Consider the following 27,161-nt stretch of genomic DNA (forward strand, 5'->3'; position numbering starts at 1 on the left):
TACTGTCTGTGGTTTGATGTCCACTTCAACCCCTTTTCAAGGTAAGCTGCTGATTCATTGTTAGCAGGAAAGTGTGCCATGTTCTGACCCGCGGCCGACTCCATGCCTGTTACGGCCACCTGATCCCAGCTCTTTGAACTGTAACATTTCACATCACACATGTGTTTCAGCTATGTCAGGCACGACACACACATGGTTCACGTCAATATCTTGGCATGCTCTACATAGGTAGTTGGTCTCTCGTGTGTTTCAGGCGTGTGCAGTGTCAGAATGTCTTACCTTCGTGTGTAATGTAAAACAGACAATGGTTTCCAAGTCCTGAGTCTTTTAACTCCGTGGCACTGTATAGACCTTCAGCTTCACCCCAGGACAAATTTGAGTGGAGGCACAGGAATATAGACAGTTTATAGAGAGGGAGAGAGACAGCGCAGACACGAGGCAGGAAGAGAGACAGATAAGACACTAATTGCAACACATGTGAGCGGTTTTATTAACATGCTTTGTTTTTGCTTTATGACAAGAATGATGTTGCCATTCTGAAGCCCTTTCAGAATGGATAATTATACGCTTTGCAGAATGGTTTATGCCCACCGAGCCCTTCAAAGCAATGTAGTGGTGTTAATCAAAGGCCAGCTCTCTCACCTTTTGCACTTAACAGCAGATTTCCTTTTGAAGTACAAGACAGTGCAGCTGTAGAGAGCTGAATTGTCAGCCATTATTGCGCTGGTCCCCCACTTTTCGGTTTGTTTGAGTTGTCCATTAGCGTGGACGGACGTTCAAAATGCTCATCCCTAATGACTAGATAGTCCAAGCTAGCTTTGTAAGTGCTTTTGTGCTCCTTGTTGGCATTGTAATGCACCAATCTTTCAACGACAACTACTAATGTAAGCTGTAGATGTGCTTAATGGTTTCTGAAGAGCTCAAGTACTTTGTAATAGCAGTGATGGTGCCATCACCATTCATACACACACGACAAGCACATCTCTCATTGCTCATCACACTGCCTCTTATGTCTGGTATCATGTCTTTCTGTTCTGTCTTCTTTAAAATGGTGATGCTTTATTTCAATTCCCCTTTCCACTGGTAATGACTCCATGGGCATTCTGTACTCTCCAGTCCCACTTCCAGGCCTCCTGTTCACCTGTTACACCACAGCTGAGGCCTGAAGGAAACAGTTTTTTTTGGGAAATTGAGTGGAAACTCAAATTCAGTTGGGCAGATTTGAGCCTCTATTTAACATAAGGCCACAGTGTAAAAGAGAGTAATGCCCTGCAGGCCAGTGCCACCATCCCCCATCTGTACATCTCCTCACTGCTGCGTCCATTAGCTACTCCTTCCACTCATACCAAGCAAATGAATGAAACAGAGTGCTTGGGTGCAATATGCAGCATCAGTCTTGTGTCAGTACAGATGTGGTTAGATGTGTAGGTCAGGAAAGGTTGTTTTAGCCGACAATAAATTGAAAACACGTTTCTTGTTTACGAGATGTCTCTGCATTACGGGTTAGTAGGATTATGGCTACCAGGTTATTCCATTTTCTCTGCAAATGGCTGCATTCAGGCCAGTTCTTTGGTATTTTCAGAGCTTGAAATTACCTGGTGCTACTGTATGTTGGATATCTGCCCTGTGGGTGTTTCATACTTGTAAAATTCTTTGCTCAGGCCTAGGCTATGGTGATACTGCAAAAAAAAAAAAAACCTTGATTTTGTTCTTACATAATTCAATTGAAACATTATGCAATCTATTTATAATTTTTTTTGTTTATTAGAATGGACTTTGGGAAATGTATATGTGCAAAAAACAGCACCATCAATAGCAAATAGTGCAAACAATGGTTCTTTTAAATAAAGGATATTTAAAGAATGGATATTTAAAAAAAAAAAAAAAAAAAAAAATTTAAACATTGTTTGCACTATTTGCTATAGATGGCACTTTTACTATTTTTGCACAACTTGATGAACTCTTCTTTGTTGACCATGGGGACCATGTCTTTCTTGACATGAAATGCCACCGCAACTTGGGGTATTCTTCTCAACTCCGGGTTCCTTCCCCTGGTTGCGTACAACATCAGAAATAAACAAAGTAAAACTTCTTACCTTTAAATGAGTTATACTGTATATACAAGTATTAGACATACAGACATATTTGTTTGTTAAATCTAAAACACTGACTATACGCCTCACTATTTGAGAAAGAAAATATACTTCACTCAACTGAGTTAGCTGCCTAGATTATCACTAACAAACAAGAACATGGGCGCGTCCATTTTTCCACTTCATCTGTCGAACGTGCCGAGGTTGAAAATGACATAATTCCGGCAGGCGAATTACAGCTTAGGATGTAACGCAGCATTATATTTAACATAAACTTGTTCATCTGACTTTTCAAATCTGCACCTATTCTATATCTCTGAAGTGATATTTGCATCTTTCTTTTCTACAAGCTCAGTCCTTGGTGAAGTGCTGCTTTTTATCTTGGCTTTTTTTTTTTTTTTTTTTTTTTTTCCACAGTGTTTGAGAGAAGTGCAGGCTGTAGGCGGCGTTTATCAGCTTAAGAAGGGTGTTTTTTTCCTATTGGTTTTTCCTGTTGGTTTATGGATGTTGTAATTAAAAATTTAAATATGTATATATAAAAAACATGTAATCTGGATTAGAACATTTTGAAAATCGTGGTAAAATATTAACTCAAATTAACCGAGTTAATCATGAAATTTGCCCAGCGCTACTCAGGATGCAATCTTAATAAACACCATCATCCCCTCCACATGAAAAAAATGAACAGGTGGATAAACATCACATTTATCAGTGGTGTTCAGTAGAACAGTTTCCTACCTAATCAGCACCAAGATGTTTTCTCCTTAAATCTGCTGTGTAGCCTTATAGTAAAATATGGAATTACTAATACTGTACTCTTATTGTACATGCTGTGCTGCAGCTAGATGAGGTTTAGTGAGGTGGTGAAGGGTGTCATAGCTGTCAACTGTTGTGCTCTGTGTGATTCTTCCAGCCATTCTTCATACATATCTGCAACTTGTACAACATCAGTCCTGCAGGGACTTAGAACATGCTGCCCACTGGTTTTATGCCCATTATGTACTTACTTCTCATTTTATTTAATGTTCTTACTGCAGAAATTTGTTCAGCTGGTGCTCCCAAAAGAAAAAAGCAATCTGATAATGGCATACATTTGTTAATTTGTTAGTTTAATTTAATAGGTTTGTTAAATGTGTTCAGCTCTATCGTTTATCTTTTACTTTATCTTTACTTTTTTGTGGAAATCAACTGAGTTTGCAGGACCATGCAAAAACACACAGAACACAGGCAAAAACCATGAGAAATCTGATTATTACAGATAAAAACAATTCACATTCTCATGTTAGGACAAAAGCAGCGATTTTACTGTTTTGATGAGCAATTAAAAATCATCAGTGAAAGAACAAAACACCATTTTAACAGTTGTTTATATCAGATCTTAATTTAATGAGCAAAGTAGATTTTTCCTAGATTTTTCCTCTCGTTTCCAAAAGGCTATGAAATGATCTTTGTGATGAAATAGACAAAAAAGAAGACACATCTTTTTAAAAAAAAAAAAAAAGAAAAAAAGCCAAGCAATTAACATTTCTGTCTAAGATTAATCAGCTTTGCTTTAGTTGTACTATTCTCTTTTGTCTGAGACTCCATTTTGATGGCAGTGTTTATTTTTCTGTTTCACAGCGTTGTTGAATTCTCATTTTCTATTTATATTATAATAATTAGTTTATATTGATAAACTGATTGTTAATTTGTTTAATGTGCTTATTAATGTGTGCTCATTGGAATACATTATTGTTTCTATGGAAACAACTTACACAGGGATCTTTATGGCTGGTGATGTACCTAAATGGATAAGGAAACTAATTGTAATTAGTTTTTAGAGTAATTGTGGATAAGGTAGGTTTTTCTGTGAGGAGATGTTTATTTAGTTTATTTAGTGTCAGTGCTTTGTTACAGTCAAGAGTAAAGCTGTAACTTTGTTTTCAAGCACTGAAAAATCTTCAGAGTTGAGAGTTGAGGGCTTGTCTTTTATTTTTCATATTAACTTAAAGACAAAGAAAAAAGACGGGCTGGTGAGGGTGACTTTGCTTATAGTGTGTAAGTGATAACAGGAACCTACTTGTTTCACAGACTTTGCACAACATTAAACATAACTGTAATTGGATAAAACGTAAGATGTGTCATTCTTTAATTAATTCTACTATGTAGAAGAGGAATAGAACACTTTAGGATGTGCTGTTATTGGAAAATAATTAACTTATAATCACACCTCCTCGTCACTGATTATTTTTCCATAATAGCACGACCCTATTATGTTTTGATTCTTACTTATTGCAGCTTTTCCTTGTACCAATTCTAGTCTCTTTTCTGGAGGTTTAATTCCATCTGGAAGATGCCAATATGATTCATGGCTGGCACAGACATAAATTATACATGTTCAAACAAATTCATTGTTGTCTTTTTTAGTTTTTTTTTTTTTTTAAACTTGGCGGTGCCTGGTTTAGAGTGGTGAGGTTACTAAAGTACATTTTTGGTGCAAAGAATAACTGGACTATACCAAAGCTGGATGCCAGAGAGAGTGAAATATTACCTGTCAATTAAAGTGATGCAGCACTTAGAGTGGGCAATAGACTTCCACTTGCAACATTCAAATTAGCAGCAGGGTGAAATATATATTACAAAAATTTGAAAACTCTACTTGCCAGTGTTGGTAATTTCACATGCTGCTGCAGTGGTTTACTTCCATTTGGTGGGTGGCAGGCATTAATTTCAGACCCTGCTTGTATTGTTATATCTGTGCTTCAGGCTGAGGAACATTACTGTGTGACTGTTGTTCACCCACAACTATGTGCTTTCCAGAGGGTAGCTGTGAGACTGAGTGTGAAGTGTGTGCAGTGTGCACACATTAGTGTGTGGTCTCTGTTCTTCAGAGGGTGAGAGTAGGTGTTGTCCTTTTCGTCTGGCCTATCTGGGTTGAAATAGAGCACTGTTCCTGTCTTGCTCTTGCTATACCCCTCAGTCAGCTACATCTTCTGGCTCAGGTGTTTGTTCAAACACCTCTATGTTTGTGTGTGTTTGTGCTGCCTTTCCTTGGTGCTCACTCCAAGCAAAAAATGAAACCCATGAACCCGAGAAGTGAAACATAAAGAACGGTAGCTGATGTCTGAAGTAAGCTTTAGTTTTGCTGGTTTCTAGGCTTTTTTGTTCTTGGCAAAGAACTAAGGTGTGAATTTGAAGTGATGTCTTTATGCACCTGAGAAATGAAAGCATTGCTTAGCTGCCAAGGCATGCATTTGTGATATGAGATTATGTGAGTGGAGATTAAGAGCCTAGTCTCAGACCCTAATGAGGCCGTTTCTCAGGAGAGGAGATCAGAGTTGCACTTGAGTGGTTGGATTAGTGCTTGATTCCCCCATCTGTTGACCTACGCATAATCCTCTTTCTCTCGATTGGCTTGGGTGTGTGTGGAGACCATCCTTGATCTACTTAACCTGTAGGACACTACCGAAGGAATTTCGAGCAATTCCTCCCTCACCCATTTGACCAGTTCCTCCCACTCCCGCAGATACTCTTGGCCACTCCCACACACTTGACAGAAAGTTTGAAAGACCAGTCCCACCTGCTCCTGCAGAAAGTTTGACCAGTCCCACCTGCTCCTGCAGCTACTCTTGACAAATCCCTCCTGTTCTTGCTGAAAGAACATTTCCACAGAAAGTTTAATCAATCCTGCTGGCTCCTGCAGAAAACATTGACCAAACTCACTTCTTCAGCAGAAAGTTTGACCAATCCAGCCTTCTCCTTCAGATAGTTGAATACCGACCACCACACTCCAATATTTTTAACATTTTTAAAACTGCTCCCAGCGCCCGTAGAGGAGTTGGGCAATATGGTGATATCACACACACACACACACACACATTATATATATTATATTATATTATATATGTTTATCATTGTATACTCTCTTTTATGGAAATGCAATCTAGAAGTGACTACTTAAAGACTTGATTTAAATTAGACAAATTACTGGAGTCTTTTACAACTGTCTACAATTTCCTGTCATTGTTCAACTGACACGTAATGCTGAAAACCTGAAACAGCATGCAAGTGGTCTGAACATCTGCTCATTGCAACTCCACAGCTGTATCTGCAGTAGTCTCTGGGTAGGTACATCTTGCTGTGATCTGGTTTATTCTGGTTCAGGCTGTATAATGCCTCTGATGGGGGATTTAGGAGCTCATTGTCTGCAGGAGTCCAGCTTCGGTGTCCCCATGAGCCAGTTAAATTCTCCTGCATGGATTCAATAGTCTGCAAGACAAACGTGAGCAGCAGGAATTCTCTCACATGTGAAAAGGAAGAGTGGGGCAAGATAAACAGAAAAGAAAGAGAATACATGAATGACTACGAGAGGCAGGAGAGAAACGTTTTAACGGTGCTCTGGTTGCATTAACTTGCTTAGAGCATCTTTAGCAATTTGGGATGCTATTTTTATGTTGCCGTTTTGTGTATGATTGTCCTGGATGAATTATTGCAGACATAATTGTGTTAACATGATGAGGAAAACTTCTTCAGGAGAGAAATGTCATGTAGGGACATGGTCCTTGTACTTTTCAAATTCATTATGTCAGTCCCTGCAACCTGAATACATTACTCCTGTCAGACTTTCTCTTGCTTGTTTATGATGTTCTTGTCATTGTACCTTGTGTAACGCCATCTCTATTCACAACTCTAAGCCTGGCATGCCTCTGTATTACATGGTGCAGTAGTCTCTTCAGCCTCAGTCAGACAGCGAAGTGTCCTGTGTCTGTCTTTCAGTGTTTTGCTGCTCGTTCACAGAAGGCAGATCTCTCTTGATTCAGTAGCTACAAAAAGGCCCTGGAGGCTCTGGAGTGAAGAATATAAAGAAATGTGAAATTCCAGCCATCAGAGAGAGAGTATTTTAAAAAGGTGGCTTTTTGTGCCTTTTGTAAAATGCTTTGATTGCATTCTTTTTAAACTGATTGCAAAGTAAGAAATTTTAACAAGATGCCCAGTCCTTGCTGAGGAAAAGCATAGGTGCTACCACCCCCATACTTCACTGTTGGGGTGGTGTTTTTTGAGGAATGAGCAGTGTTAGGTTTGTGCCACACACATTGTTTTAAATTTTAGATTTATATTTTGGCCAAAAAGCTCCATTTTTGTCTCCTCAGACCACAAAACCTAATCCCATAGCAGGGTGACGCTGCTGCTTTCTTTCATGCTCCAGACATGTTTTGATGTGATTTTCTTCAGTGATGGCCAGAAAATGTGTGTTTTTTCTTTTAAATAATGATTCACAGGTAGAGGCCAATTGTAAGCCACATTAGGGCAATATCTCTCATTGGTGTAAACTTGGAGCTTCTACAGCACAGTGGTTGAATACTTATGCAAACAGTATTTTTCAGTTAGTAATTTCTGTCACAGTATATTCTTACATAAAACCAATATCACTTTAAATGAATTAATTTTGAGGGTCAGACTTTTAAAATAAAATATGACGGCACATATTTTTTATAAATATATAAAAAAAGTGTCATTTGTAATCCAGATGAGTCAGATGACATTTAAGGGGGTTGAATATTTTTGCAAGCACTATATCAGCATGCCATATGAGTTTTTATTAGTGGAAAATTTCTCACTGGCTCTGAGCAAAGAGATGTGGTGACTTTGAACTGATGTTCCACACAGAATAGAATTTCTTTTTAACTTTGGGGAAGAAACTTGGTGTGGTGCAACGGCAACGTGTTCAACCTGTCACCTGGAGATCACGAGTTCGAATCCTGACGATCCCACAGGCATCCGTGGCCGGGAGTGCAAGAGAGGAAAAACTGACCGTGCTCTCTTGGTGGGAGAGGTGGCATACTCTCTGTTCCCTGTCAATCACAGAGACACTAGCTAATCATGGGCATCTGTGAGTCTGTGGAAGGGGGGTTTATGGCGCTTTCCTCGGAGTTCCTCGGAGTGAAAATATCTTGAATATAGTCATTTTTCGAGTAATTGTTATTATAAGATTATAATAAACCAAATATAAGATCGTTAAACCTATTTCTGGACATAATTATGCATTTCAAGCTTGTAGTTTTCTTATTCTATTAGCAGATAATTTTGCTTCTTTTTAGAAATAAATGCTTAAAATGAGTAAAATTATCTGCCAATAGAACAAGACTATTTCAAGCTTGAAATGAGTACGTATGACTTGAAATAAGTTTAATAGTATCATATCTGGTTTATTGTAATCTTACAATGAGAAATACTGGATAAATCTGACTATAGTCAAGATATTTTCACTTGCTAAGATGACTTTTTTTTGCTGTGTGTGTGTGTGTCTTTTTTTTTTTTTTTTACAGTGCACAAAGTTTCTTGACAAAACACCAAACAGAAACACCTAAGAGAAGTGTAGAAAAGAAGATAAATAGAGTATCCACACTCATAGGCCACTCACACGTCCAAAAATTAATGTGCTGTGTTTTGAGTCATTTTTTGGACTCACTGAGCATAACTGTGTATGGATTTGTTCATTTGTCATCTAAATAACCTTTAGAGGCATGCATGCTGGTGCTCAGTGAGGCTGCTCAGGTCCATTGACTACCACTATATGATGAAGGTGAATAAAAGGCAGGGGAACTAAAGAGTTCCAGAAATGTTCTGAAGAGGACCATTCCAGGACAAGTTTCTGTTTGGTGTTCCCACTGCAGTGTAGGGGCTGGGATTGTTATATAAAATAAAACATTTGATGCAAACTATTATGTCATTTCAGCATGAGGCCAAAGTACAGCAACATGGCAAACATGGAAGAGGAAAACGAAGTTGTGTCATGCTTTGTTTCATTTTAACAATGTCCAATCAGCTAGCAGGTACTGGGAGTAACTACTTAGTTGGCCAGTATTTATAAACATCCTGACCAAAACCATGATATTTTAGAACAGTGTACTGTGACCCTACTGATACTGTACTACTGATATTATCACAGTATCAATGTTATATTATTATACCACCCAGCACTATTTTTCAAATATGTATTTTTCAAATAGGTTGCAAAGCAGTGGTCATGGATGTATAAATCGCACTTTCATGAGCCGAGTCAATTTTTGTTGATTTTCCCAGCAGCATGCCACTAGCTGCAAGTACAACCCACACTAATGCAACATTCTGGCCTCACAACTAGTGTAAAAAGAAAAGCACAGCAGGAACATTCTTCTGTGCCAGTCATGCCTTGACACCTCTAATATAAAGTAAGACTTAGTGCTTGCTTATTAGCCAAACACACATTTGGAAAATGGTGAGTAAGAGTGTCAGTCATTCTATGAAACTCCCATTTGACCAATTGGTAATGTTCAGTACAGCAAGTGCCATTCCACTAGTGCCTTATCTGCAGAAAAGTACTGGTGCAGAGACAAAAAAAATTCCTGGATCTGCAGCCTAGGAATTAAAATCAGCCTTGGTTCACTCAAGGGCCTGTAGTTCCTGAACAAGTACCTGGCTTCCTGAAAAGTTTCCTGTGGTGAAAATGTGCCTTTATGCAGCCCATTGGGCCAGACAGCCAGTGGGTACATCTGTTACACTTGCTTAGACTTTCATTATGCTGCTCCTTGTAATATTGTTCATCATGCTTCTGCTGAAGCTTTTCCTCAAACTCACTGATTAATCCATCTAGCTCTGACTAACCCAGACAGGTTCAAACCATTGTAAATCTCATGGGCTTTCAATTTCGTTCCCTTCCCAGATTCAGACTGACATTCTGCCTGTAGCAGATGATTTGTGGATATGGGTTTAGAATCGTTATCAGTAATCTATTCATAGGCTTTCCTCATTTCACACACTGTAATTGTTTATTTACTTGTCATCACCAATTGAACGTCTTTGTAGCCCATCAGAACAGCCTGATCAGAGTAAATTAAAAAAATGTCTGTAGAAACAGCTTCCAGTGCCTGATTGAATCTGTCGAGTGAGTCGATGTGATCACTGGTAAAGTTTCAGGGTAGTTTTCACCAGACTCTGACTGAGTAGAGAAAACTGCATTCATCTGTCTGTAGAGACAGCTGCATTCAGAAGGAGATATAACATGCACTTGACCTAATATAGCATGTTTCAGACTCCTGCAGCCCTTTCCTTTAACCACATGGGTTAGGGCTGCACAGTATGGACATACAACTTTATGGCATATAGCATTTTTAACAGCAACTATGAGATGGGATAAATTGATATGAGATGAGATGTGACAAGATGTGAGAACTGTGAGATGTGATAAATGATATGAGATGTGATAAAATAAGACTACAATAGATATTTTTTTAAACAAATACATATAGAAATGTTTAGCATTAATGTAAATGATACTTTTCCGAATATTAGGCCTACAGACATGCACCATCAGTGCCTCTTTTATTTATATAATGCCAACAAACAGGTTAAATCCCAAATGACTTCCTATTTACCACTTACGTGCCCTACCTAGGGTATTTTATATATATATATATATATATATGTAATATACACACACTTTATATAGTGCACTCCATGTTATTTATTTGGCACGCAGCCTAACAGTGCTCATCTTTTTTTAGTCTGATTGCTAATTATAACAGTTTTGACTATTCACATATATATGTTTTTTCCTCTCCTGTCCTACTTTAATGATGTCATCTGTGCACACTATGCGAAAAAGGCACTTTACTGTTTGTCGGGAAAGCAATTATAGTGGCACAGTTATTATTTCCATTTTTAATGCACTCTGTTATTGCAGCCCTTCATAATGTGTTCATTGTGGAAACTCACAAAGCAATAATGATAAAATTTCGATTAATCGTGCAGCCTCACACTAGTATTTGTAGCCACTGCTTCTTCAGATCTTCTCTCCACCCACAAGCAGACCTAATTATCCATGTCCCCTACATACAGCCACGCACTATGTTCCACATACAGTGTCACCCATATTACTTCCTAAAAAACACACACCTCTTTTGGGCACAGGGCTCTCATCATTAATCACTCTCGTAAAAGCTTGCCCAGTTCTGTTCCATTTGTGTGTGTGTTCATGTGACTAGTATATGCAGCAATTGTTCCCTGGTGATGTTGCTATAACCAGCTAAAGCACTTCTTCCTTGTTCTGTACTAATGTTCACACACAAGTGCCCCCATAATTACGTTCCTCCTTTCTGCTCTGTTCTCCCGTAGACTAGGGCTTAATCAACTCGATCATTCCATGTATTTTTCCTTAATGTAGAAATGCATGCTACTTCAGAAGTTGCACACATAGTTACTTTCAGGCACACACAGCACTGCAGCTGTGACTCCCAGCTGCTCACACACAGACAGGCAGGAAGCAGCGAGTCCTCGTCCTGCCTGCAGTACTGGCTCTCAAAGACTGTGTGTGTTGTTTGGCCTTGCACAGCTGAAAGACTGCACAGATGCCTGTTTTTTGTAAATCTCTTTTTTTTTTTTTTAACAAAGGTATCACAGGGCATCACGGTGAATTTTGTGAATCAGCTATAAAAGGACCAGTAGGAGAGTCCAGACTGAAAGGGAAATCCACATACACTCTTTGTTGGATGGTGTTAATAAGCATCTGTTCGACTGTAAAACTGGAGTGTTGGACCAGAGACTGGAGCAGCTGCTCATGTTGTCTGTCTTGCAAGAAGTTTCTGCTATAAAAGGCCAAACTAACTTTCAATTACTTTGAGTTACTTAAGTTCTGCTTTTGAAAACCCAGTAGACAAAACTCTCAACACAGCAACTCTAGTTCTTTATCAGTGAAAGCACTGAATGTCTGATTTGTCTATGATCATTAAAAAAAAGAGATCTCTTCAGAACTCTAAAGGTCTGTATGATTAGCATGTGATCTTTAGTGGCATCTAAGATTTATTTTAGAAGAAAATTCTAAATTATCATTTTAGTTCAGTCTTCTTTCATTGACATGTTCATTAGTTTCCTACCTTACCCACAATGCTACTCGACTGCTGTACATGCTGATAGTGGCACCAGTGGGATTTAGCCTTTGATTCATCTCAACCTAAAGAGACTGATGCAGCAGTGCTTTAGTCCTTTAGGCTGTCCAGCTTTGTGACCTCCTCAGCTGTACACTCCGCTCAAACAAATTGGGTTCCAAAGCTTCAACTTTCATGTTAATACCACCGTCACTGCCATCATGCTTCTTCTTTCAGCTGCTCCCATTAGGGGTCGCCACAGCAGATCGTTAGTCTGCATATTTGATCTGGCACAGTTTTATGTTGGATGCCCTTCCTGATGCAAGGGGACCGACACTGGGAGTTCACTTTTCGTGTGCAGCCCCAGTGCCTGGGGTCGGTATCCTGGCCAGGAATCGAACCCAGGCCGCAGCGTTGAAAGCTCTGTGGCCTAACCACTAGTCCTCCACTACGCACATTGCCGAGGAATGCTTAAGGGAAAAAAAACCACTTTGGAAGTCACCTGTCCCAATGCCACCATGCTTATCATCTTGTAGAATGCTAGCTATACATGCCGGGTCTCTGTCGTAGCTCAGCACAGCGGCATCATACAGCTGCATTACCTTCTGGAATTTGGAGTCTAGCATGTACTCTCTCCACCACTTTATCATTAATATGGCATTAAATGTCACTGGGAAATGGGGAGTGAGGGGGAAAAAAAGCTCTCCCTCTCTTATCTTTTTTATAAGCTAATAGTGAAATGTGACCATTATCACTTCTGTTTGAGATCTTCGACATTTTTTTTCTCCTATGAAACACCATAGATATAAATGTCACATATATCTATGTAAACATATTTAATGTGTTTCAGGTTGGAGCTTTTCTTTAAGCTGGACTTATGAAAAGGTTATGTTTGCCATTTTGTCTTTAACAGAAAGGACTGATGGAATATTTATTCACTGTCCATCCAGTCATTTATTTGCTTCTAGTCCTCCCCCATTCTGAAGCTGAAAGTTAATCATACCTCCTTCCAGCTCCATTTCATTCTGGTCCAGGATCTAGTAATTCATTTTGCCTTATATATTAGCACTCTTACCAGACGATTTCTCTTTTCTGTTTCTTTTCCACCTTCAGCTCTCTTAAGTTCAGTCTAACAGTGTAAATGGTCTTAGGTGAGCAGTTCATTGGCAACTCGGCTAGTTCATTTTTTCCACCATCTCAGCAGATGGAATGTGTATTGTGTTTGATAAAAGATGTTTTAATTGCTTGATTTCAACCCAGCAGTCTTCAGGGTCTTCCACTCTGCATCAGTGTGTATTTTTGTGTATGTAATACTTCAGGTCTTGTGGAGATGGGCAGAACCGATTGCCTGTAATTGCCCCGCTGGGTTTTGCAAGACGTGCTGATTGTATTAATGGTTCTGCGCAGGTTTCTCCAACATTCGTATGCCCGTCCATAACCTGATTGTTTGGGATGGTGTGTTTGTTTGATGTGTATCAGGTTGCTCTCCTGGGCCTGGCTGTACAGGAGCGTGGTGTCCATAAACACAACCTCTCCGTTTAAGCGCCTTAGAGGCGGCTTTATGAGAGCCAGTTAAAGCAAAAAAAAAAAAAAAACAGCATGCCATGCAAGGAGAGAGAGCTTTCCATAACCACAGGATTTGTCAGAACCCTTAACCCTGGGTTTTTTGCTGACTGAATGTTCTTCCAGTCCATCTTTCTTTCCCTGAGTATTCTTTATCCCTTTCCTCTTTGGCTGGCTTTAATCCTATCCGGTTTAGCATTTTCTCCTCAATCTCTCTCTCTCTCATATCATCATCTTTTTATTCTGTCTTATAATAGATGAAGAATTTAACGGCTAGGGCAACGTTAAAAAAAAAAAAAAAAAAAGTTGGAATATGACTAAGGACTGGGCGTGTCACCTCTGACTCACATCTGTGAATCAAGAAATGGATATCTGTCAAATTAAACATGACTGTTTCTTACTTCATATTCAGTGAACAGGTGCAGAAAAATGACCATTTGTGTGAACAAGCACGTCACCTCAGTCAGTTGTAGTAATAAAGCTGATGCATGCCAACCACCTTTGCTGTCCTATATATATATATATATATATATATATATATATAGAGAGAGAGAGAGAGAGAGAGTGAGTGAGTGTTTGTGCGTCTGGGTTTAAATGCAGGCTATTTTGTATGTGATGCATATTTCATGCTGTGGGCTGTGTGTCAGGGCAGAGCTGGTTATTCTGGGTAAGTCTAGCATGAACCACATAAAAAAACAGCACTCTTCTGTGCCATTAAAGCAAAAGGATAAGGCTGTCATGACTGTTCCAGTTCAACATCTTCAGAGCGCCACAATCATGTTAAAGCCTTGTCCTCATGGGATCCCGCACGGGCTAGCAGCCTGTCATTCTCAGCTGCCAAGTTGCATCACTAGCAGGATTTCAGGCTGTTCTAGTGAAAAAGAAGAATGGTTGTGTCTGCTATATGAGTTTATTACCAAGTCCCAGATTTTCTCATTGACTATTCTCAAAGTGTTTGGACAAATTGCAAACAGCATGATAATCATATGCCTTTCTGTAGAGTGTTCCATTGCTGTGTATTCAAATTGCAATCAACATATCGCCCAAAAACACCCAGTTGTTACATTTGTCAAAACTGTGCAGCCGTAGCAAGCTGTAATAATTCAAAATCACTCGCAAACTATGATTTTAAAGGTGTAAAATGCTGTACAAGCAAATGTTTCAGACACATTATGGATTCTTTGTCTTGTGAGCACTTTGCATCATCTAATTACAGGAATAAATGCTAGTGCTCTTTGCAGGCCTCCAGAGTGCTTTGTCAGCTCTTTATGCACTAATATAGCCATCAGATAGAGACAGCTGTCTTGTTTAACCATGGAGAAATGGCGTTATTCCCTATGCCACAGCATTGTGCGTTCGAGAGTAACTGGCTGTCACTTGGAGAATGAGCCGTTGATGATTCTGTCTCATAGAGTGGCTGCGGGGACGTTTCCTGCGTGAGACAAGACTCCTGCAGGCAGACGTGAGGCTCGATCAAGCAGACCGTGAGGGTGATGATTAGTGCAAAGACAGCAAATCGTAATCAGCATGTGTGTAAGAGACAGTTGTCTGTGTAGCTTTGAAGAAAGAGTTTATAAAGGACAATTTGTCAAGAAAAAGGAGCGAGAGTCGATCAGCATGACTGTGCTGTTGAGCTGGCCTCCCATCCAGCACATGGGAGTGTGTAATCATAGGTGTGGGTGGGGAGACAGCCATTTGCTTGTGATCTGTAGAAAAGCAGTCAAGCCACGACATGACGGCTCACCACATCATGTTACCTGACTCAGCTCTCAGTGTGGAAAAGTATAACAGAGCGATGAGTATATGTTACACATCTAAATAGGGTGGGTCAAAATGACAGATATATCAATACGGTGATGAGTTATTTCAAAATACACTGTTGTGAGATGTTTGCAGATATAATCAATGCTTTTGCAACACTAACTACTCACTGAAACTAAATCTAAGAAATTTGACAATATAACTCCTAGATCCTGCTGTGAGCTGCAGTTTTAGTCATATTAACACCTTTATCATGTAAACTTTATTATTGTATTATGATTCACTTTTATAATTAGTAGTAATTCTGAATACTTGATTAAGAGTTTATTGATGAATGAATAGTAATGCTTCCTGGAAAATGACACTATAAGGCACTTCTCTGATTACGGCCATGCCCATGTGTACAACAGGGTTGTGATTAGACAGCGATTGCGTTTCATTGTGGCATGACTACAACACACTCATAAAAGTGAAATACGATGCAGTGGGGAATTACATTTACTTCTGACACAAAGTGAGCATTTAATTCTAAAAATGCAACACCCTGTGTTCTTATGTCAGACGACGCAACAGCAATGCAACGGAGGTTATGCTTTTCAATTTTTCAAAAAAACGGCTTATCATTTTTATATATATATATATATATATATATATATATATATATATATATATATATATATATAATTTTTTTTTTTTTTTACACAGACCCGTAGTGCATTGGAAAATGAATAGTGCTTTGGCCTGGCCTGTATTTATCTTTTTACTTATCCAAGCAACATATGCTAATATGTGTGTGCATGGGAGGGAATGGCAGGGGGAGGGGACTTTTAATCTATTCCAAGAGAATGGCCCCTTTCAGTCTGTTCCAAGGTGGCACGTTAATGCTTGTGCATATTTCAGAGTAATTAAGTCACTAGCTGTTCAGCTGATTTGCAAGCAACATTTACTCCCTCCCCATCTCTCTTACATCTACACCTACGCGCACACACACACACTTGCACCACACAGACACATGCACTGAGTCACAGAACCATGCCAGATGGGACTTGGTAGCAGATGGGCTCTCCTTTTTCGTTCTTACAGATTGGACAATGACATCCGAAGCATCACTCCCTAACTGTTTCTTCACCTCCAACTGTTTCACATTTTTCCTTTTTTATCCTGCCAAGCTGCCAGTATGCAGACATGGCCTCTCTCTACACAAACTCTCTCTGTACCGCAAACAGCTGAGGCATAAACAGGCTTTCTCTGCCATCCCTGTTTTTCAGGAGCAGATTTTTCAGAATAAACTTGAAAGTAGAGCTAATCTTGCAGATCGTGGCCTACCTTTGCAGATGAGAGCTCACCCTCATTGAGTACTTTGAGGAAAATTGCTCTTTTATCATGTGCTCATTGAGTTGTTCAAAACCTCCTCTGTTCAGTGCTAATTCGTATGTGACAGAATAATTAGTTCTGCTAAATTCAGGGCTGTGTTTTGACAGCATGATCAAAAGCACTTCCGTTCATTAATCTGCATGAAGCATTTATTTGTATTCTGATTATAACCTGCACCATGACGTCCACTGTTACAAGCAGACACACACACACACACACACACACACACACACACACACATATATACACACACGCACTGTGTGTTTGTGGGGAGTGTCGTGAGTGGTTGTGAAAGCTGTAGTGCCTATGTCTGCTGAGGGCCACTAATAGGCCTTGTTGAATTGGCATAGGTCAAACACTGCCTGTAGAGACACAGACTAAAAAGGCTTCATCAAACATAAGTGGACTGAACAGCTTGACATCTCATTGCACGGCAGATGCTTTTGGGAACATGTATAGAAAATAGAGTTGTGGTGTGTATTTTGTTCTTCACTAAGAGTTTTCTCCCTTCTTATTTCTCTCTATCCAGCAGGCGCGAGTACAGCCCAGAGGCAAGTGTCGGTGCAGCCCGGGCCTCTGGTGCGAACCGAGGGCTCCCACGTGACCATCTGGTGTAACGTGACTGGCTACAGAGAGGGAGTGGAGCAGGACTTCGAGTGGTCAATGTACCTCGATACAGCCCCTGATCGAGAGATCCGCATCGTCAGCACAGCCCAGCCCAACTACGCCTACGCCGTCTACTCCCAGCGCGTCAATGCCAAAGAGATCTACGTAGAGAGACTGAGCGGAGACTCCGCCCTTCTGCACATCACCAAGCTGCAGGCCAAGGACCAGGGCATTTTCGAGTGCTACACACCCAATACAGACGGCCAGTACCTGGGCACCTACAGCGCTCGAACCAACCTTACTGGTGAGTCTTCCTTAGGGTTCATTTAGGGCAGTGAGAACACACTCGGGTGCAGACCAAACAACTGGTCTAAGAGTGCCTGAGTGTGTCTGAGTGAGATATGCTCAAGGCAGTTCCTGGTACCCACTAGTGCAGTTCGATTGCAGTGAGAAAGTGATTCGACTCTGAATCAACCCAACTGCTGGACGTGAACTGAACGTGTTGTGTATTCTGAGTTGCAGGCCACGCTTTTTGTTTTTGTAGATGTGAGCTATTAAACTGAGCCAAAGGACAGAGCTGTAGCTGTTGCAGAAATGCCATATGTTCTGGGTATTTGACAAAAAGAGAAAATAAACACTAGATGCGATACGCAAAATGTTTTAAGCCAGTTGTTTATATAAGTATCATTTATTTAGATCCAGTTCAGTATTCTACATTCTCAGGTTATTTTTATGATTTTTGTGCACAGTGCATCAGAGGTTTGTGTGCCTTGTGTTCATCCACATATTTCTGACCAATGAATGAAAACGAACATGTTTTCAGCTTTCAGCTAAGTGTTTTTTTTTTTCAGTTTAATTAAATACAGTGTAGAACCAAACCCAATATCGAACTAACCAAAAGTAGCAGTTTCACTCTGACTAATTTAGTTCCCTTGACTCTACTTTTGGTGCAGTTCATGTGGTCAGATGTGAACACAGCAATCACACTCAGATGCAAACAAAGTAATTGATCTGAGACTGCAGAGAGAAGTGGCCTCAGTCTGTTCCAGGCAATCTCTTGTGTGATTTGATTGTAGTGAGAATGCAGTGCAACCCTGATTCGACCCCACTGCAGGGAGTGAATCAAACTCACTGTTTATTTTGGGTTGCAGGCAGCAACTTCTGACAAACAAGCTGCTAAACTGACACCCAACAGGGCAAAATGAATGCCAGAGGGTAGAGCTTAAGTGCTACAGAAGTAAAATGTTTCCTGGACATTTGAGCCAAAGAATAGAAAAAAGAAATTCTGGCTAAAGCTCAGTACTGTATTTATTTATTTTTTTCATATGTAGCACCATCTCAGTGTTCTCCAGAAGTGCTTGATTTCCATGATGCTTGTTTTATTTTCCATATTTCTTGGTGTTGAACGAAATGAGTTTTTAGCCCCGCCCCCTCCCACACACTCCTCAGCAAATGTGTTTGTCTTTGGTCTGTTTAAATATGTGCATAGTGAAAACTAAATCAGACCAAACCAAATCAGCCAGGTTGGCAATCTTGTCAACGTCCTTGCACTGTATCATTTGATATGAGAGCACATTCCCCACTCGTTCGTCGGAATCCTGAAACAAATGGCTTACTTGGGCCCCAGTGTTATTTCAAGTAAATCTCATTTTCTGGTCAATTCAACATTATTAGAATCCTGAAACATGGCCCCAGAGCTCTTTTATGTAAATCTTATTTTCTTGTCAACTCAGCCTAAGATGCACCACTGTATTACAAATGCACTTGCAAAGCTATTCGTTCCAAATCCTAGTGAAATCCCGCTCTGTACTGCGGCAGCAGTGAGCTCCAGCACTTACCAATCTATCAGCCATGCTAATGGCACTGTGTTAATTGGTGAAATCTTAATGCCAGAGTGGATTTATCAGTAGCATCAGTCATTTACTGGCTGTGTAATGGAGTAGGTACCTGACAGAATGCCAGTCCATCTGCGTGCCAGCCCACCGCATCATTATCCCGGACACGGGCCTGTTCTTCTGCTCTGCTGTCTGATGCCATTATCCAACCATCATTAGCCTTTTAATCCTAATCATAATGAACAACCCCTCCAAATCATACACACACTGTTCACTTTCCTGTCTGCCTGTTCTCTCAGCTGTGATACATCAGAGAATATTAAGCTGATTATGGTCTACTTGAATGGAAACATTTGTAGATGTGTGAGAATTTCTGATGTATGTACAAGGGTGTGGGTGTGTTTGGGTGTGTTGGTGTGTTTCTGTAAGTCAGTGCTGAGTGTGACTTTAGTCATTAGTTTGTCTTCATAACAAGGTGACCTTGGAAAAATAGTAATTGTTATACTTTATACCACAGAGCTGTTCCTCAGGTTTATATTATTGCACTTGGCCTAATACTGTGTCGTTTCTATAGCAACAACTCATTGAAAGGGACTTGTATGGTGGACAATCCACGTGATCTAAGCCTATAATAATAAAAACAGATTTGCTAACAGGTATTTCTGTTTAAAAAATAAAAACATCTAAACACTGATATTGTGAAACTTTCTGTAAGAAGATGTTTATTGAATACTTTTGGACGGAGTCTCCGGTGTCCGCACTTTGTAATGGTCTAATGGTAAAGCTGTAACTTTTCTACATGGGAAAGTCTAAGGACAGAGGACTTTGTGCATTGTGTTTCTTGCACTCTTATCTTCAAGAGAAAGTGATGAAACTCCTGTTTTAAGATGCTATAATGCAAGTGATAACAGAAACAAACTTATTTAACAGACATTCCAAAACATTAAATGTAACTATAAACAGCTAAAAGGTGTGACTTTTTTTCTACAGCAGTGTGCCGCATCATGTATTATATCTTATATAATACTGTTTTACCTAATCCTATACATATACCCATTGTCTTTCTCAGTCCTACTATTGTCTGGCAGTGCATTTGGGTTTGGTTTAAAGTCCACTTTCTGTTTAAACATTAACAGATAACAGATCAATGGACATTAAATCACCGATTTCCCAAATGACCTCTACGAATCATCATGTTGTATTCTCTTCATGTGTCAATCCAATCGATTGTCTATGTGTATCTACTTTTTTAAATTTATTTGTGTGTGTGTGTGTGTGTTTTAGCTCATAACTCATGAGTGATGTGTGCTGTGAGTTGGACAGTTGGAGAACACACACAGAGAGCCACCTGTTTAATGACCACATTAATCTCTGCCCCCTTCTACATACATTCTGCTGCTAGACACATTGTAATGAATCTCTGTCTGACATTGTCACACTTCTAAACAGCTACTGCTCACATCTGTCCTTTGGAACAAAGTTCTAATCTACACTGACTCATAACATATCCAGACAGAGGCGCTTTAGTCACTGAGTGACAAAGCTCAGTACAGTCCCCAGACGTTACTCACACACATTAGACATCACGAGCATCAATGTAATGGGATGGGTTTCTATTGTATTGTATCACTGGAGCCAATATCATAGATTACAAAGGTACTTTTTGTTAATCTGAAAATAGTGTCATCAGAATGATGTTAAATCCGTCTGGAGAGCAGCGTCTGAGGGATTAACAGCAACACCCTGACAGCCTGACTATTCCTTCACATGCTGGTACAGGATAATCTCTGCTCAAAGGTCAAAAAAGGCCATCAGATGCTGTTCAGATATAGATTTTTTCCTCTATATTTTTACTTTCTTCACAGAAAAAAAGGAGGTTTTTTTATTTATTTTTTTGAGTTTGAATCCTGTTGATACCTCAGCCATCCATGGCCAGAAGACCATGAGAGAAAAAACGGCCATGCTCTGTGGGTGGGAGAGATGGCATATTCTATTTCCCATGTCAATCACAGCAACACTCGCCAGTCATGGGCATCTGTGATGTGCTTTTTCAAAAAAATATCCAGATATATGTGGACAAAACCTCAGTCACACACACATACACATACACACACTCTCACACACACTGTTTGTTCTGTCATGGACAGCAGTTGGCACCTGATTAACATTGTAATTCCTGTTGCACATGATTGACGATAGATTGGTCCAGAAAAATAAAACTGCAGTAACATTTGAGAGTGTGTGTGTGCATATAGTATACAAACTTCCTTTTATTTATTTATTTTTTTTAGCCATGAAACTTTTTGTGTAAACTATTCAATGAAAGGTTAGAGTTCATGCACACAGTTGAGCTTTAGATCGTGCCGTTGGTGTGTGTAAGACGCTTTTATAGAAGTGAAGCTATTACATGGTTTCACATGCAAGAACAAAACATTAACTGCTCTGCTGCATTCAGTGTACACTCCTGACACTGCCTTTGTATTTGTGTGTGTGTGTGTGTCCAAACAATTTAAACCAGCCTGCTCGAACTATAATTTAAACAGTGAACTAAGGGTCACAGAATACCAGGAAAATCCATGTTTAATTTGTACTATCTGTTAAACTGACATTTAATTTGAAGGAAAACAGTCTGGGCCTGAGTGTTCTGGAGTGTAAACATTTCTGACGGCTGAAGTTTTGTGTATGCGAAATAAATGGAGGCCAGGCCTGAGCATGTATCTTTGGGACACGTGAAACTGCACTGATTGAAGTATTTTTAGTAGTAATAGTGGTGAGAGGCCATCTGCTCTGTGTTTCTAACTTCTTAACCCACTTCTCCATAGCCTTCTCATGTCCACTCCTCACTCACACACACACACACACACACACACATACACTGTAGTGCTCTGTCATTAACCTGCCAACTGCCACACATGCCCCATCACTCAGTAGTGCACTTACGTTCCCCATTAATGTTCTCCCTTCCACTTGTCCTTTCCTGTACCTGATTCAGACTCTACTGATATGAGGATGCAGTTTTGGCCAACTAGATCTTTTTAAATGTATATTAATTAAAACTGTGTGTTGTTATTTAAATAAATAAATTTCTCTTTCTCTATCTGTGAGGCAGCTCATGTACACCAGCATGGTGCCAGTGTTGTTTCCAGAGTCGGTGCCTAATCAGGTACTGCTGCATTCTTTTCTACCACAAAAGAGTCGATTTCTGGTCAGTAAAAAGCTGATGGTGTGAAACTAAAAGCCAGTGATGTCAGAAGCTTGAGGGTGATACCATTACATCACCAGTAATTCAAGTTATTGTCATGACTAACGTTAAAATGAGATGTGAACGTTGCAGGGGGTTTCAGAGTTGATGGTCGTACAAAAAAGAAAAATTAAATAGGCAGTTGTGAATCGGTGGTCAGAAGAGGAAACTACTGTTACTGGCAGTTGTAATTAATGGAGTTACATTTCTAATGGTTAATGCTGTGCTTCCTAAAACCTCACTAATTATGTACATTATAATTTGCTTAAAATTGTTCAATACTTAAAGTTAGGGTTAAATCTTCTGACAATTATTAGTTTATACTGTGCATTAGGAAACTTCCATATTGTTTACACTTCCTGCCATTAAAAAAAAAGATGTGAACATTGTGGGAGGTATTAAAAATTAATGAATATAAGAAACAACCTTTTTCTGGCAAATTTTGTAGCCTAATTAAGAGCTAATTAGGTTATTATAAAACTTGCTTTAAACAGCAACAAACTCATTTGACTAGAAATAATAAAAATGTCTCTAGGTGTGGACAGATCTGTAGCCTGGCTGCCTGGTACAAGCAGATTATGCGTCCAGGCTATTAGTTTATTATTCACAGTTGTAATTAATAGTTAGATAGGGCTTTTGAGAAGTCCATTACCAGCCTCTTTTCTCCAATTCACTGATCCACAAAAGGGGGAAAAAACACCCTATTGACTTTCACGAAGCAAGCTGTACTTTTACGTTTTTAGCCGTATGTTTAAAGATAACTCATTCTAGTTGCTTCATTTGTTGCACACACTACTCACGACCTGTTGATGTGATGTCGTTTTTGTTAGGAGACATTTATTTAAAATTTATTGAAGGAAGCTCGGTTGTAAGTGCTTTGTAAGTCACAGTGCTTTGTGAAGTTTCAGTATGTTAAATTCTTCAGGAGTTTCTTGGTTCTCGGTAAAATGACAAGCCATGTTTTTGATAGTGAGTGAGAGAGAGAGAGAGAGAGAGAGAGAGAGAGACTGGTGAGGGAATGACACAACACTACATTCCACAACATTAAATCTAACTACAAACTGTTAAATGTGTGACACGTGGTTCATTAATATATTAAACATTGCAATCGTTGGCAAATCACTGTGGTATAAGAGGAATAACACACTCCAGACTGTGCTGTTATATGAAAATAATGGACTTCAGGGAGTAGTGGCACGTTACCCCCCCGCCCCCCTTCACCATGGAAATGGTGAAGAACCTGAGCAAAATTCAGAAGCACGCAGTGCAGGACTGTCATACAACTCTGCTAATAGTGTGTCTGGTGAAAATAGACACATGGCTATCCAAGGCATTATCAGGAGGGGATGAAAACTATGGCTACACAGAATCTTCCCGTCCCCAGGAATTTGAGTATTCACTTATTGTCATTAGCCAGCATTAATGCATCTAAATAGATGTTAATTTGTCATATGTCATCATGTGTTTAAATTTTATTAGCCTGCAGGTGGTTGTTTCCAGGCAAGCACACTGGATCTTTCACATGCCCAGTGGGCTAGCTAATGAATTTATGATTCGTCCAGCCCTCGTCTCATTTTGTGTGTTATTATTGTCTGTAACAACATATTAGTGCTGTGTAGATGCTGAAGGATGTATCTTTGTATGTTCTCAATCAGAGGTAAAACTTGTAAACTTTTGGTTCTTGAACCAACATAATATCCGCTGGTTCCCTGAACTAGTACTGGCATCTTATTGCTAGAAAAGGTGGCTTCGTTCTATAGTGCAAGGACTGTGGGTGAGTAGCACCACAGAGGGATGACATGAAAAGAGTGAAGCTATCAGATCTTCGTGCACCACTCAGGATAAAATGGTCTGTCTTTAACATAAAATGACATGCGTATTTGACTTCTGATGACAAGAGCAATGCATTACAGAGATAAACCATTTCACTAAGTGACAGAAATGACTACCCCATCTGCTTCACTGAACACCATCGATGCATGTAACAGCCTGTTTCTCTATGAGGAGGTGTGTTGCAGCTGTAGATTCCCAAACAGTCGATTCTCTTATCTGCTTTAGTGTCTTTTTTGCACTGTCCCTGGTGATGTAGCACTAAACAGAATAAGAGGATTTCGAGTAAAGTTTTTTTGGGATTGATTTGTTGTGTAGCATGTTTAGAACACTTCAGAATGTTAAGCTCTTGAGAGAAGGAGAGTTTGATGAACTGCACATTTCAGAGTTTCACTGAGGTCCACTGCGTCAGTCCGCTCTAATAAGATATTGATCCAGTGTGTGTGTGTGTGTGTGTGTGTGTGTGTGTGTGTTGAGGGTTTTTTTTTGTCCCCATTCTTTGATGCATTGGTATTTTGATGAGCACGTTGGTGTGTTTGTGTAACCACTGTGGAGTTGTGACAGTGTGAGAACCTACACTGAGTAAATACTGGCTCTCAGGATGAGTTTTTTTCGACATGTCCTTGTTTTGTCAGCCCACATCGACTCTCTTCACTGGTCATAGAACCAGTCCACACACTCTTCCCCGTCTCTGACAGGATGACCATGTGCTACAGGAACAGTGGTAGTCCTTTTAGTGAGGAGAGTAGTGCTGTGTGTGCAAGGCTGTGCTCTGACTTTCCTCACTGTGCATTCGTCTGAAGTTTCCACTGCATGCTGTTGATCTTCTCTTATCTGCTCTCTCTAAAGACCAGATTATCTCTCCCTCTTTTCTGGCCTCTTCAACGGCACGCAAAAGCAGCTTCACCCACTCTGAGTGTGCTATATAGAATAAGGAAGTGCAAGGACAATGAAGGGGGAAAGGATAAGACTGAGGCAGAATAACTGTTGGATCAGCTTACCATGTTTTGTTTTATATGTAAAGGGGGAGTGCTGCGTAAAAAAAAAAAAAACCCTTACAGATAAGAGCCAAATGCACATGCGTATCATCTCTCCTCACCCAGCCAACTCAAAACACACATGGGAGATTCAGAGAAACATAACGACAGACAGACAGACAGACAGACAGATACATATACACACGTACACATACACACATAGTGGTTAAGTGAACTGTGGTTGATGCAGATTGGGTGCAGTGTGTTCTAAGCGGTGTGTAAGTGATCATTACTAATGAGGGGAAATTCAGCTCCTAACTTCCTGCTAGATTCATGTTCTAACAGCAGACGAGAGTCTGCTCAAACCTGATACACCTGTAAAACACTCACCCACACACACAATACAGCCTGTAAGGACAAGTGATTCAACCTGCTCTGGATCACACCAATTTCTGAACTGCTAGAGATAAGAGTGACACATTACAGCACATTCAAACATTCATCAGTGCTGACACAGTACAGACCACTCTGTTCATCTACTCCTCTCTTTTCTTTTTTCTTTCTTATTTTTGTTTTCGTTTCATCTTTTCTCTTACTTTTCTTATATTTTTTTTCTTTTCAAAGATCTCTTTCTTACTTTCCTACTATTTTCTTTTTTTCTTTGTCTTTACTTCTTTTTTCTTCCTGTTCATTCCTTATTCCTTTCTCCATCTCCATTTTTATGCTTTTGCCATTAAGTGGGGAAGGCATTATGTTTTCTGGTTGTCTTTATCTCTCTATCTGTCTGTCTCTCCTGATATCTGAGAGAGTGGTTGAACGTTTGTAGGATTTATATGGAATTATCATTGTAACCACAAAATGAGCTGATTAGATTTTGGAAATGATCCAAACAGGGTTAAGTTTGTCTGAAATGTCTGAAAGTCTTTCTTCAATAGCTTACTTCCTGTTTGAAGTATATTTTAAGGATATTTCTCGCATACAAATTAGTAACTAGAAGGACTAGACTGGTGGCGGAGGTATTGAGTTCTACTTGTTTCATCTTTTATCTTTGCTCTTTCATTTCTTATATTCTTCTCTGTTCTTCATCTTTTCGCTTTCTTTTCTTATATATTTTTTCTTTTTCTTTTATTGGCTTTTCTTTTTTCTTTTCTTTGTCTTTCTGCTATTCCTTTCTTTCTCCCTTCTTCTCATCTTACCCCTTTGTTTCACTTCCTTCCTTCCTTCCTTCATTCCTTCCTTCCTTCCTTCCTCTCTCTCTCTCTCTCTCTCTCTCTCTATCTCTCTCTAATGTCCTTGGTTAATCAGTAGCGGTGTAACCTTGAAACACAGACCATGATAAAGCACTGCTGCATTGCTTTCTGATAGTGATCCTAAAGAGGGAGGATCTAACAGTCAGAGCTCTAACATGTCCTCTCTCTGTGTGCTTGGATATTATAGTGGAATCGCAGCAGTGATAGTAGTAATACGTAAACAGGGCCAACGCTATGGCTTCTTCACTCTCTCTGTCTCCAGGTGTGTAGGAGGAGACCTGGAGCTGAGCGTGCCTTCCTACACACCGGCCTGCGTGCACAGAGCTGATAAACAGCAAGCTGTTCCTGCACATGCTGACCATGTGCCTCTGTAAAACCCTCCCCTTTCTGCCCCCTCAACTCACTCATTATTTCTAATACTGATATTACCGTCAGCGCCCGATCATCAGCTCTCTAAAGTGTCACCATATGCTGTGAACACACAATGTGATGGAACAATAAAAGGCGCTTCTGTCTAGTTCCACTCTAATTATTCTAGTAGTACCTTGCAAGTATGTGAAAGGTTGGATGTATTGTCATGGTATTAAAAGCTTAGAGGAACTACTACAGAACAAAACTCCCTGTTTTGTTAGAGGTCATGTTTGCATTAAACACAATACCTATTGCTTGTGTTAAAGGGTAGTAGATTACATCTGTAGGAAGTATAGAATAGGAATTAAGAGCAACAATCTTCCATTATTTTAGGTTGGT

The 27,161-nt window shown here is 39.7% G+C and overlaps 1 protein-coding gene across 1 annotated transcript in view; it reads left to right on the forward strand.

Moving 5' to 3' along the window:
* The window catches only part of igsf3 (immunoglobulin superfamily, member 3), a 119,123-nt gene that overhangs the window by 14,963 nt on the left and 76,999 nt on the right, over window positions 1-27,161 (forward strand). Inside the window, 1 exon segment of the mRNA XM_053233990.1 lies at window positions 17,205-17,582. Within this exon segment, the coding sequence (XP_053089965.1) occupies window positions 17,205-17,582 (378 nt within the window).

The sequence above is a fragment of the Pangasianodon hypophthalmus genome, chromosome 5 (genome assembly GCF_027358585.1).
Source record: "Pangasianodon hypophthalmus isolate fPanHyp1 chromosome 5, fPanHyp1.pri, whole genome shotgun sequence".
In the NCBI taxonomy this organism is placed as follows: Eukaryota; Metazoa; Chordata; class Actinopteri; order Siluriformes; family Pangasiidae; genus Pangasianodon; species Pangasianodon hypophthalmus.